This window comes from Physeter macrocephalus, chromosome 11 (assembly GCF_002837175.3).
Source record: "Physeter macrocephalus isolate SW-GA chromosome 11, ASM283717v5, whole genome shotgun sequence".
Taxonomy (NCBI): domain Eukaryota; kingdom Metazoa; phylum Chordata; class Mammalia; order Artiodactyla; family Physeteridae; genus Physeter; species Physeter macrocephalus.
The window spans coordinates 145,849,256-145,860,887 of NC_041224.1; the positions used below are offsets into that span (position 1 = coordinate 145,849,256).

The following is an 11,632-nucleotide window of genomic DNA, read 5'->3' on the forward strand; positions in this document are numbered from 1 at the left end:
TGCTATTAAACTTTGGAACAAAGGGGAAGCTTCCCTAAGGAACTGAAGACCTTTTGGCTAAGATCAAGTGTAGCATCTGTTCTAATTAGTTTAATATCTGATACATCTTCTATCTGAAGATAACATATTAAGTGGATTTTTGGAGCAGGGGGTTGGAATAGGAGCTTGCTCTGTCCACTCCAAAAAAAAAAAAAAAAAGTTATTCTAATTAAAAACAAAAAAAACAGTGACATGGTTGACTTCTCTGTGGGAAGGCACGAAGAACTGACCTCTAAAGAAGGAACCCCGGGGCAGCTTTGCTGTGAGACGCTAGGGAGCCACAGCGGCCAAAGGTGTCAGCATGGGCGGCAGTGACGCCCACCCGCCACCGCCGCGGAGGAAGCAGGGTCCCGCCCCCGCCCAGCGTCTGCGGGGTTTCTCGGCGCTCACGGGCAGTTGCCTCAGCGACGGTCAGTCTAATTCGGCCAGCGGGAGACGACGTATCGTGTGCCCGAGTTTTATTCGAGGAGGCGGCGGTTGGACTCGCAGGCCGACTAGCCGGATGTAAGTGCACCTGGGCCGCCCCCAGCCCGCGGCGGGTGGAAAGCCGACCCCCTCCCGCCCGCGGCGCCCGACGGGGGCTCGGTGGCGGTGCCTCGACGCCCTCCATTCCCTCGGCCAAGGCCCTGCTCTCCGCCCTCCCCAGGCGGGGGCGCCGCCTTAGCCCGGGGCGAACCTTACTCGAGGAGACCTGGGCTTAGTTGTCTACAAAAACCAGACGATGGAGGTGCGTTCGGCAAACGGTTAGAATTGAATTCTGGCTCCCCCCACAGATATCTAGGTATAGGAAAGTTCCACTGCACCACCTCTAATTGGTTGGCTGTAAAATAAATAGCCGTCCTGCGGAGGAAGCAGTCCCGCTCTGGGTGGGATCCCCAGAGAGGAGAGGCTGGAGGCTGGTAGCTACCACGTCTTGGAAAGGATAACCTGGTACTTCGCCCACTTCCTCCGAAGGGTGGGGTCAGGGTTAGAGCCGGTGTCTAACTCCTTTGAAAGATTGGGGCTGCCTTGGGCACCAGTTTATTGTGGTCTGAGTCCCAGTTAATCAGTAAATTGCTATGGTGAGGTGACGCAGGCTCCTAGCCTTCCTCTCTTCTTTCCCTTCCTTCCTTTCTCCCCTACTTTCCTCCATTCCTTCCTTTCTAGTGAAACTACACCCAAAAACAATCAAAAAAGATAAAATCCTGGCTTCAAGTTAAAAAAAACCCAACAGTTTAAGACTCTACATCTTTATTGAATAGAGTTAAATAGCAAGTAGTGAGAATTATTGTTAAAAGTTCATTGTGACATGTGGATTGTAAATTGAACCTTTAATTATTTTTGCTGCAATCATTTCATTTTACAGCAGTTGGGATTACGATTAGGGATGTGGTACTGGAAAGATGAAACCAGAACTCTTGAATTCAGAAGGTAAATTTTAACAAAACTTTATTATAGCTTTTATGAAAATTACATGTGTTTGGGATAAAAAATATTCAAGCAGTACAGAAGAGTATAAAGAATTAAATAAATATCTGCTGCAATCGCAGCATCTAGAGATAACCATTTTGGCAGCCTTCCTGATATCCCCTTCTTATGACATTTATCAGCTGCTCCTATGTACCAGACACTGTGCTAATCAGTTTACCAACCCTTTGAAACAGCTGCGTGTTAATCCACTTTGACAGGTGAAGAAACTGATGTCAAAGGGTTAAGAAGTTTGAAGGAAACTAAGTGACTTGGCCAAATCACACAGCTCAGAGGTGATTAAGATGTTTTAAATCTAGGTCTACTTGGTTAACAGTCCATATTCTTAACTACTTTATAAAATTGCCTTTTTGAGTTATAGAAATAGAGTTTTACATTAATGGGACCATATATTATACCTGCTGCAGTAGACCATAAATTTTACAAGGTAAAATTATTAGGTTAGAAAAACTAATTTTAATTCTCCATTGAGAAAATACTGACTCTATTAAAAGTGTATCACTAAACTAACAAAACTAGCCACTATCTGCTGTGCACCTATTATATCGGAGATATTTGCATATTTTTCTGAGTCTTAAAATAGCCATGGAAAGTGAGCACTAATATCTCCATTTCATAGATGAAGAAACAAGGCTCAGGGAGATTAAGCCACTGAACCAAAGTCATCCAGCCAGTAAGTAGCAGAACTGACATTTTGAACCAAGATTTATCCAAGTCCTTTCCACTTTATACACTGTCTCCTTCTGTTAGACCGCAAACCCTCAATGGCAGGAACTGTCTTAGTCATCTTCATGTCCCTGGAGCCATCTGCAGAACTTCACAGAGTAGGCACTCACCAAATGTTTATTGAACAAGTACAATCAACCAACCAGATTCAAGCAGAGGAAGACTAGAGACACAGGGCCATTTAGAAGGCTAATTGTAGGAGGATTATAAATAGTTATCCAGGTAAGAAACAGAGTCAGAGAGAGAAGGGTGCAGGACTAAGAAATATGCAAGAGATGAAATTGACAGGATGTTTGGATAGAATTGATTGATATGATATAGTGCCTGAAAGTGAAGGGAGAGGGAGAAGTAGGTGCTTAGGTTGGCTCCCAGGTGTCTGGCTTGGGTGATTGGTTGGCTGGGATTGCCCTTCCCCCATATGCAGAATAAAAGAGGCAAAACTGGTGATGTGTTTGAGGCTGCTATGACGTGGACACATCTCTTAGGCTGTTGGTCAAACGGGGCTGGAGGTCAGAAAAGGAGTTGGCTGTGCAGATGTAATTTATAGTTACATTATAAATATAATTAAATATTTAATAGCAATTAAACATGAATAATTTAAAGGCTAACCATTCTATTAAAGTCAAAATCAAAAGTTTACATTTCATGGGATATTTATTTCAGTATTTGAGTAATCTGTCATTTCCACAGGAGTGATTTCAATTTTTCTTCTCAGATATGTCACAGAAGATTCAGTCAAGTAGCTCCTGAAACATCATACTTAGTGAATGTGAGATAGTGACAAAGACAGCAAGATAGCTCTGAGATTAGAAAGACAGGATAATCACAGGAGTCAAAATATACACGGAAAAGCACAAGAAAATGTGGGTGTAAATTTTCAGTGCCAATATTTTCTTTTCTCAGTCTTCATATATATGTAAAGGCCATCTCGATCCTCTCTTCTTATGATAAAAATTGCACCATACTTTTTACTTACTGATCTTCTTTATAAATGAAGTTATTTTGTAGTATTTTTCAAACTAATTTTTCAGCGCTAATCTAATAATAACCCACCCCAAGTGGCACTTTTTCCTGTATGATCCTACTAACGAATTTACAGATATCAGTTTCACACTGACTTTATTATTCATAAAACATTCATATTCATAAACTAAAGTTTCTTTTGGTTCGTTACCAAATTATTCTTTAAAATGGCTTGATTGATTTCCCATGTATATTCCCCACTTGATTTTGGAGAATATACATGGGATGGTATGATTTAAAAGGTACATTGTGTGACATGTTGAATGAAAAAGGCCAGACACAAAAATGTAAATATTGTATGATTTTATTTATATAAAAGTTTACAGTAACAGACAAAAGAAAAGAACTGTATTGATAGAGGTCAGAATAGTGGTTACTTTTTGCGGGTTATCAACTGGCAGGAAAAGTACAAGAGAACCTTCTGAGGTGCTGGAAATGGACTATATATTGATTTGGGTGGTGGCTACATGGGTATATACATAGTATAAAATTCATCAAGGGGAGGGGGAAGGGTAAGCTGTGACAAAATGAGAGAGTGGCATGAACATATATACACTACCAAACGTAAAATAGATAGCTAGTGGGAGGCAGCCGAATAGCACAGGGAGCTCAGCTCGGTGGTTTGTGACCACCTAGTAAAATAGATAGCTAGTGGGAAGCAGCCGCATGGCACAGGGAGATCAGGTGGGTGGTTTGTGACCACCTAGAGGGGTGGGATAGGGAGGGTGGGAGGAAGGGAGACGCAAGAGGGAAGAGATATGGGAACATATGTATATGTATAACTGATTCACTTTGTTATAAAGCAGAAACTAACACACCATTGTAAAGCAATTATACTCCAATAAAGATGTTAAAAAAATTCATCAAGCTGTGCACTTAAGATTTATGTGCTTTACTGCATAAATGGAAGCTATACCTCAATTTAAACAGTGTAAAAATAAAACCCCCCCTAACACCAGACTGTGTCAAGTACACAAACTGGGTGTAGTTAAAGATGGGGAAAGGAGTACCATGAAGAATAGATGGCGGCAACCCTTTCATGGTGGAGCTGCTTTGTGTTTAAGCAACTCAGTATGGCAAACCTGAGTATTAGGATTACCTTGGGAGTCCAGCTGCTAGGGGTGATGCTAAGGAAAAGGAAAGCAGACTTTTGTATGTTTTAGGCCAAAGTTAATGTTTGGCTTTGTTGGAAATGTAGATACTGATTTCCTTTTAAAGTCTAAGCATGTCCCATCACACATTAAAATGTAGGTTTGAAGTCAGAGAGGACTCATGAGCTGGAACATGCTCTTTTTTTTCAGAGACAATGCTGCAGACACTATGTCACCCCAATTCAGGGTGATGAGACAGGGCTGAGGCAGAGGAGGTGGAGAGGAGACAGTGGTAAGAATGGGAGCTGCAGAGGCAGAGCCTTGTTCAGTCACTGTTCTGACACCAGTTCTGTTTGGTGTCACTCCACAAACCTTTATGAGCATGTGTCATGGGCTTGCATCTGTTCTCTAGAAAGCCCTCTCCCATAGTAACATGGAGGGGCAAGATTAGAACTCGGGAGACAAGACAGTTATACATTACTCTAAGGGTGAGATGGAGACTTGCAGGAGAACAGAGTCAAAGAGTCATGCTAGAGGCAACTCAGATAAATCCGGCCTTGTGTGCAGGGGGAGGTAGCTGGTAAGATTGGCTGTGAGAAAAAGGGAGGAAGGAGGCAAGAACGTCTGGGTCACTGAGTGGGTGATAGCATTGTCTATTGAGACAAGGAAGGTGGGAGAGCCGGTATGTTTATGCAGGGGTGAAAGGTAATAAGGTTACTTTTTCAGTGTGCAGAATTTGAGATATAGTCGGCCCTTGGTATCCACAGGGGATTGGTTCTAAGACACCCCCGCCCCCTGAGGATCCCAAAATGTGCAGATGCTCAAGTCCCTTATATACCATGACATAGTAAAGTCGGCCCTCTGTATCTGCGCATTCCACGGGCTGACTGGACCTGCCTGTGAGATGTCCAGGTGAAGAATTCAGTAAGCAGGGGTTTGGTTTTCCTGAGAGGGGCCCATGCAGAATTACAGTGGAAAGTGAACTGACTGAGGCCAGAAGCCTAGGAAATACCTACTTCTAAAAATTACGAAATAAGTTTTAAAATATATTATTTTTACAAACCAGAAAATACCATTAAGCGAAAACAACCAAAAAACTTTACAATCCCGCATAAAGACTATGACTGTTAACATGTTAACAGTTATTGTATAGCTTTCCAAATCTTCTTTTATGTATGTATACACGTACATACATTTTTAACTTACTCTATTCTCCATTTCCATATCTTTTTCCCTCATTACAAAGTTGCGCATACTTGTTGAAAAACAAGTATATAAATGTACAAAGTAGAAAGTGGGGGGTTCTGCCACAGTTCTGCCCCCAAAGACCACTGGTGCACCAGTGTTAAGGCTTACCACCTTATTTTTATTTTTTTGTGTTCAACATACTGATTATATTTATTTTACATTCTGTGACTGCTAATTCCAGTACCTGAAATCATTGTACGTCTGACTTTGTTGCCAGCTTTTTTTTCCCTTATAGTGTTATTTAAAAAATTTTAACTAAATATAAACATTTTAAACTTTTTATATTGGAAGATTTCAAACATAAACAGAAGTAGGGAGAATGAGATAATGAACCCTCACATAGCCATAGCATAGCATCAACAGTCACCAAATTAAGGTCAACTTTGTATCATCTATACCCTCGTCTTCTCCACCCCTTGATTATTTTGAAGTAAATTCCAGATATCATATCATTTCATCTATTTCAGTACATATCTCAAAAAAATAGGCACTCTATTTAAAAATATAACTAAATTACTATTTACTGGCCTAAAAATACAAAAGGTTATTTCTTAACATTGTCACATATGCAGTTTGTATCCAGATGTCTCCTACTGTCTAATATTTTAAAAGTTTGTTCCAGTCAGGATCCACACAATTTCCATACATTACATTTGGTTTGATATGTCTCTTAATCTGTGTGCATGTCTTAAGGTTTTGAAAGGTATCTTCACGTGGCCCTCAGGAATAGCAGACAGGCAAAGAAAGAGGAGCTAACTGAAGAGAAAGCATTATTAGAAGGGTCAGGAGGAAAGCCCTGAGACACACGAAGTCCTTCAAAGGCAAAGTAAGAAAGGGAATTTGAGTGGGGAGTGGTCAGCAATGTCAGATGCTAAAGAGAGCTCAGGATGGGGCAAAAAGAAGCCTTTGGATTTAGGGGTCACTCTGGACGTAGGTGAGAAGCCATTTCAGGAAGGCAGTGGAGTAGAAATCAGATTACAGTAGCTAGAGGAGAAGAATCTGAGATAAAGAGTACTCTATTTTTGCTAGTTTCTCATCAGTAAGTTTACCAGTGAAAAAGGAAAGCGATAGTAGCCTTTAGGGGATCCAGTACTAAGGGAAGGGACTTTTGTTGGTTTTGTTATAAAGGTAGGAAAATGTTGAGTTTGTTTGGGTAGAAAGAAGAGATGGAAGAGAAGAGAAGGAAAGTGGGAATGGGATCAAGAGCGCAGATTAGCTTTTGGAAAAGGCAGAAGCAGAGCTTCCGCTGAGTATGGTGGGAAGGAAGTAATAGAGACAGGAAAGCCTGGGACTTTGAAGGTGCAGGAATATATATCTATGCCTCTCTCCTTACTGCAAGTAAAGCAGACCCTCCCAGGCTAGTACTGGGAGGAGAACCTTTTGGAAGCAGCGTTACTGACCCTGACTCAATCCCCCCAGATTGCCGCTCCCTTCCCAGCTTCCTCCTCAGTCACCGCCACCACTGCCACCCTGGGCTGGGCCGGGGCTCCAGAAACCTGCATTCACCCAAATGCCCTGACCCAGTACCTAAATGGGGGCATTTCCTGAAGCCAGTGGACAGGGGAGACAGGGAGGGCTTCCCAGGGGAGGTGCTGTCTAAGACCTGAGGAGGAGAAGGTGTTGGCACGGCAAAGGGAGCTCTGGTTGTGGAGGAGGAGAGTGCGTTCTAGGCAGAAGGAACCGCACGTGCAGAGGCCCAGGTGCATTTGAGACTGCAAGTGGTCAGTACGCTGGGTGTAGAGCTCCAGGCAAGTGTTAAGAGAGGAAGTAGAAGTTTTAAACCAGGGCAAGATCGTGAAAGGTCTTACAGACCATGCTGAGGAATTTAAACTTTATTCAGAGGGCACGCGGGGTGCGGGGGAGATCGAAAGGTTTTAAATGGGGAAGTAACGGGCCAACCAACAAGGCATGCTTCTCTCTGACACAGTGTCTGTAGTCCTAGCCATTCATGTTGCAAGTGGCCCCTACTTCCAGCTGGGAGAGAACCAGCTGACTGTCTGAGTGTTTGCCAAGGTCGTGGACTCCCCTGAGGACATACAGGCAAGGAAACTACACCTCCAGAAGCCTCGAACTTCTCTTGTTTCTCAACGTAGCCTAACAAAAGACTCTGGTAACTACTGAAGAGCTCTAACTGGTATGGAAGCCAAGAGTGGTCCAGCCCTCTGCATTTTAGTGATGGGTTCTAGGAGAAAATATGACTGCTTTTTCTCATTTATTTCAGGGCAAAGGGAAATGATGTGACTGTGCTGTGATATTAGGAAAGCACAGGAACACAGTGTGGTCTGTGATTCTAAATGGGTTGCCAGATTGAGAGGGAGACTGTGGAGACTGGAAGAAGGTACAGCTCTAGATCAGACTGTGGTTTGGGAGCCAATCAGAGGTGCAGTTCAAAGGACAATTTTTAATTATTACTAGTGAGGCTTCTTAGTGATTCCAAATGCACTGTGAACATAGGCTGCTTTTAGAGCTATGGCAGGACACTCACAAAGAGAAATCCATCTCACCATCTGATCTGGAAAATGACTTCAGTCAAGTGAAAAGCCACTCAGGCAAGTGTGAGAAGACGTGTCCAGAGGTCAGAGAATAAGGACTAGAGGTTTAGCAGTAAATGCCAGACTATTGGCTAAGAGCAGGCACTACCTGCCACAAGTTTCAAATACTGAGACATGGTCAGCCTCTCTGAGCCTTAGTTCTCCATCAGTAAAATGATAGCCATATACTAGATGATCTTTCAGATGTCTTCTAACCCCCAAATTCTATGATCTTATGATTTTATAATTCTAAGTTCATTTGACTTAGTTCATAGACCTGATCTATAAGATCCCAAATGTATCCTTTCCTTGTCTTAAGGCTCTCTTGTCTCAAATAAACTCAGGCAAACTAAGTAATAGGGCAAGAAATATTGAGTTATAGGGATGGGACAGAGGCAAGGTTAGGAGGGAAGCAATTTCATTTGACATTAACTGAAATTGGGCATTTCTATCTATATTCTCTCATCTTCTAGAGAAGAGAAACCCTGGGAAGGGCTGGTGACCTGAGATTTCTTTAGCCTGTTAGGAAAGTTAACAGTCAATGACTTGTAAGTGGCCAGAATGTTGTGATGGTCCAAGAGAAAACGGAAAACAACTTTGTGTTCTTGTTTAGGATGGTTATAGTAATGCCACACATTAGATATCCAGCAAGTAGAATGGACTTCAAGGAGCTGTTAGAAAATGTCTGAATGTTTGGGGGAATTGAGGATTTTGTTAAAGGCTATCTAAATGGCCTGTCAATAGAATGTATCAACAACGTACTGTTTCTTCCTCTATACCTCTATCAACTTTTTTTTTAGGAATGCAGATAATAAATCAATACATTCTTGTTATTTAAAAAAAAACCTGAAATAATACAGAAGTATACAGCTGTGGAAGATAGCTCTCTTCATCACTACGCCTCCTCTCTGCCCCATCTCTCTTTGGAGGTACCCACCATCACCACTTGGTATCCTTTCATTTCTTTTTCCTGCCACCTCCTCAGTATTTCAGCACATCCTCCCTCTAAATACCCAATCCTTGGAGACCAGTGATGAGAAGAGGACAAGAAAGAATGAAAAGTTTAGAAATCATCCACTAAGCAACTTGGTGCCAATGGTCTGAAAAGAAAGAAAAATACAAAAAATCATTCCCTTGAGGTGATATCGTGTACATGCTTTTAGATTCTAACCTAGTCTACAACCTGAATATTGCCAGGATGTTGGCAAAAACTCCTGGAAGAAGAAAATACCAAACTGACTAACTTTATCATTCCCATGGGAGGTGTTTCTCTAAAATGATGACTTTGTGGGTAACCAATCCCAGAAAAATTTTAAAGGAAGTTGTTTCAAAACCGTTGTGTTGACAAAGAGATGATAAGAGTATATATGCATGATTAGGGAATGACTAAAATCTGGGGGAAAGTGTTTCTACTTACTATATCTATGCTTAAACTTAACAGAGAGACATGTAACTGTGGGCAGAGTTTAAGCTTTGGGGTGGTGTTATCAACGTGGCATTGTTTCAGGCAGAAAAATAAACGTCATAATCCACAATGGTCACCAAACCAATGTATTTGGTAGACACCACAATTCTAGAAAATGAACTCTCTATGAGGCAGGAACCACATCCTGCTAGTCTTCAAAACGCTTTTCTCTGTTTTCCTTTTAAGCATTTGCTGATAATCCTGAGAGTCTGTGCATTGACTGTAATCAGACACCACTTATTTTCAATGTTACAGCAATGCCTGACACAGAGTATGGCCTCAGTACATATTTATTTGTTGCTTAATTGTGGTCCATTTTTAGTTAGGCCCATTACTGCTTGGTAATGCTTGTACAAAAACTATAGAGTCAAAGCAACCCTGAGTTAAGTAAAGGGTCCTGAAACCTTCTTCGAGGTAGTCAAGCTTCTAGAATAGTCCACAGCGGTGACAACGAGGTGGCTGCTCGGGGGTCAGAACTGCCTGGTGGTAAACACGGCTCTGTGGCTAGAGAACCTGTGCCCGGTCCTGGCTTTGGCACTTGCTAACTGATCTTGGTCAAGTTACTTAATATCTTTCTAAGGTCCTATCTTTCTCATATGTAAAAATTGTAATAATAGTAATATTTTCCTAATAGAGTTGCTGTGAAAATTGAATGAGGTTGTGCTTAGAAGCACATAACAAGTACTCAGTAAATCAAAAAATCCTCCCAAACTGATCACGAGCTTTCTGTTTCTTCTGAAGTTACAGCAGCATTTTCAGATGGAAATGTTTTATGTATGGTGGTATTCAGGAGGCTAGTGATACGTAAAGGCTGAATATAAAGTTTGATATTTTAATCTTTTTCTAGATGATTGTACCACATGTAAATACATGAATTAAGTACAGCTGTGCCTCAGATTCTCTCCAGGACACTCACAATATGTGCTGGTCCTCAGGTTCCATGAGCTATGGTCATGCTCTGATTAGTTTCCCCCAGGAAAAGGTTAAGTTCCTAATTTTCTCATTTCTATTACAGTTTTACACCTGCAGTAGAACTCAAAGAAAGAGGAAAGAAAGGCAAAGCAGTTCACTTTGCTGAAATTGATGGTCCAGCTTCAGACAGGTAGCTTAACTTAGCACCATGGCAGTGTTGCTGATAGCACCTCTCAGCAGAATGGCTTAAGCCTCTGCAGACGCTAAGAAAATATCATTCCCATCATCCTAGGTTGAAATGCAAATAGCCATCAAGGAAGGAACATGCACTATTTCACAATTATGGTGGGAGTTACAATCATCCCAATAATGTATCCCTGTGATAATTTGGCTATTAGCAAATTTTCACCTTCTTTAAAAAAAATCTGAAAATAATAGCTATGCCAAAAATAGATGATTTAAATGATCTGTTTTGGATCAAATGGTATTTACATTTTATGTAAGGCAGTGTGCATTCCTTCTACCCCTAGCATAGTAAATATAATGTTTAATAAAATGTATTCCAAAATGATCCTACATTAAATGAAACCCACACATGACACTCAGGGTCTCCTTACTTTATAGTAAACACCTCATGTGCCTCAGGGTAGATTAAATACAACTAAAACCTTTGAAAGCACTACTAGAGACTCTTATATCCCCAAAACAGGTTGACAGATAAAAGGTTTGCTTTAAGAGAGGATAAGTCACCCAAAGGCTTAGAGAAACGAAGTCAGCAGGGCAACGTTACACTCCACGATGCTAAATGTGAGTAACTGCTTCATCATCCTTACATGTATTACTTGGTGTCAACCTCTAAGGCAGCTCTTTGTCCCTCTTTCAATTGTCCATCTTCTCTCCTTTCAGTTGTTGCTTTGCTTTTGCTACAAGATACTGAGATGCAGCATATCTGTTCTTTTACAACATTTATGAGGTATGTAATGCTTGTGAGACATTTTATTTTATTTTATTTTTTATTTTTTTATTTTTTGTGGTACGCGGGCCTCTCACTGTTGTGGCCTCTCCCGTTGCGGAGCACAGGCTCCGGACGCACAGGCTCAGCGGCCATGGCTCACGGGCCCAGCCGCTGC

At 41.6% G+C, this 11,632-nt stretch overlaps 1 protein-coding gene and 1 pseudogene across 1 annotated transcript in view; both read left to right on the plus strand.

Annotated features, from left to right (window-relative positions):
• The first annotated feature begins 40 nt into the window (after window positions 1-40).
• Window positions 41-208, plus strand: LOC112063504 (uncharacterized; annotated as a pseudogene).
• A 552-nt stretch (window positions 209-760) lies between these two features.
• Window positions 761-11,632, plus strand: part of PPP1R36 (protein phosphatase 1 regulatory subunit 36) — a 33,247-nt gene continuing 22,375 nt past the window's right edge. Inside the window, exons 1-5 of the mRNA XM_028495114.1 lie at window positions 761-766; window positions 1,385-1,449; window positions 10,606-10,692; window positions 11,212-11,309; window positions 11,409-11,475. Coding sequence (XP_028350915.1) covers window positions 761-766; window positions 1,385-1,449; window positions 10,606-10,692; window positions 11,212-11,309; window positions 11,409-11,475 — 323 coding nt within the window. The remainder of the gene's footprint in view (window positions 767-1,384; window positions 1,450-10,605; window positions 10,693-11,211; window positions 11,310-11,408; window positions 11,476-11,632) is intronic.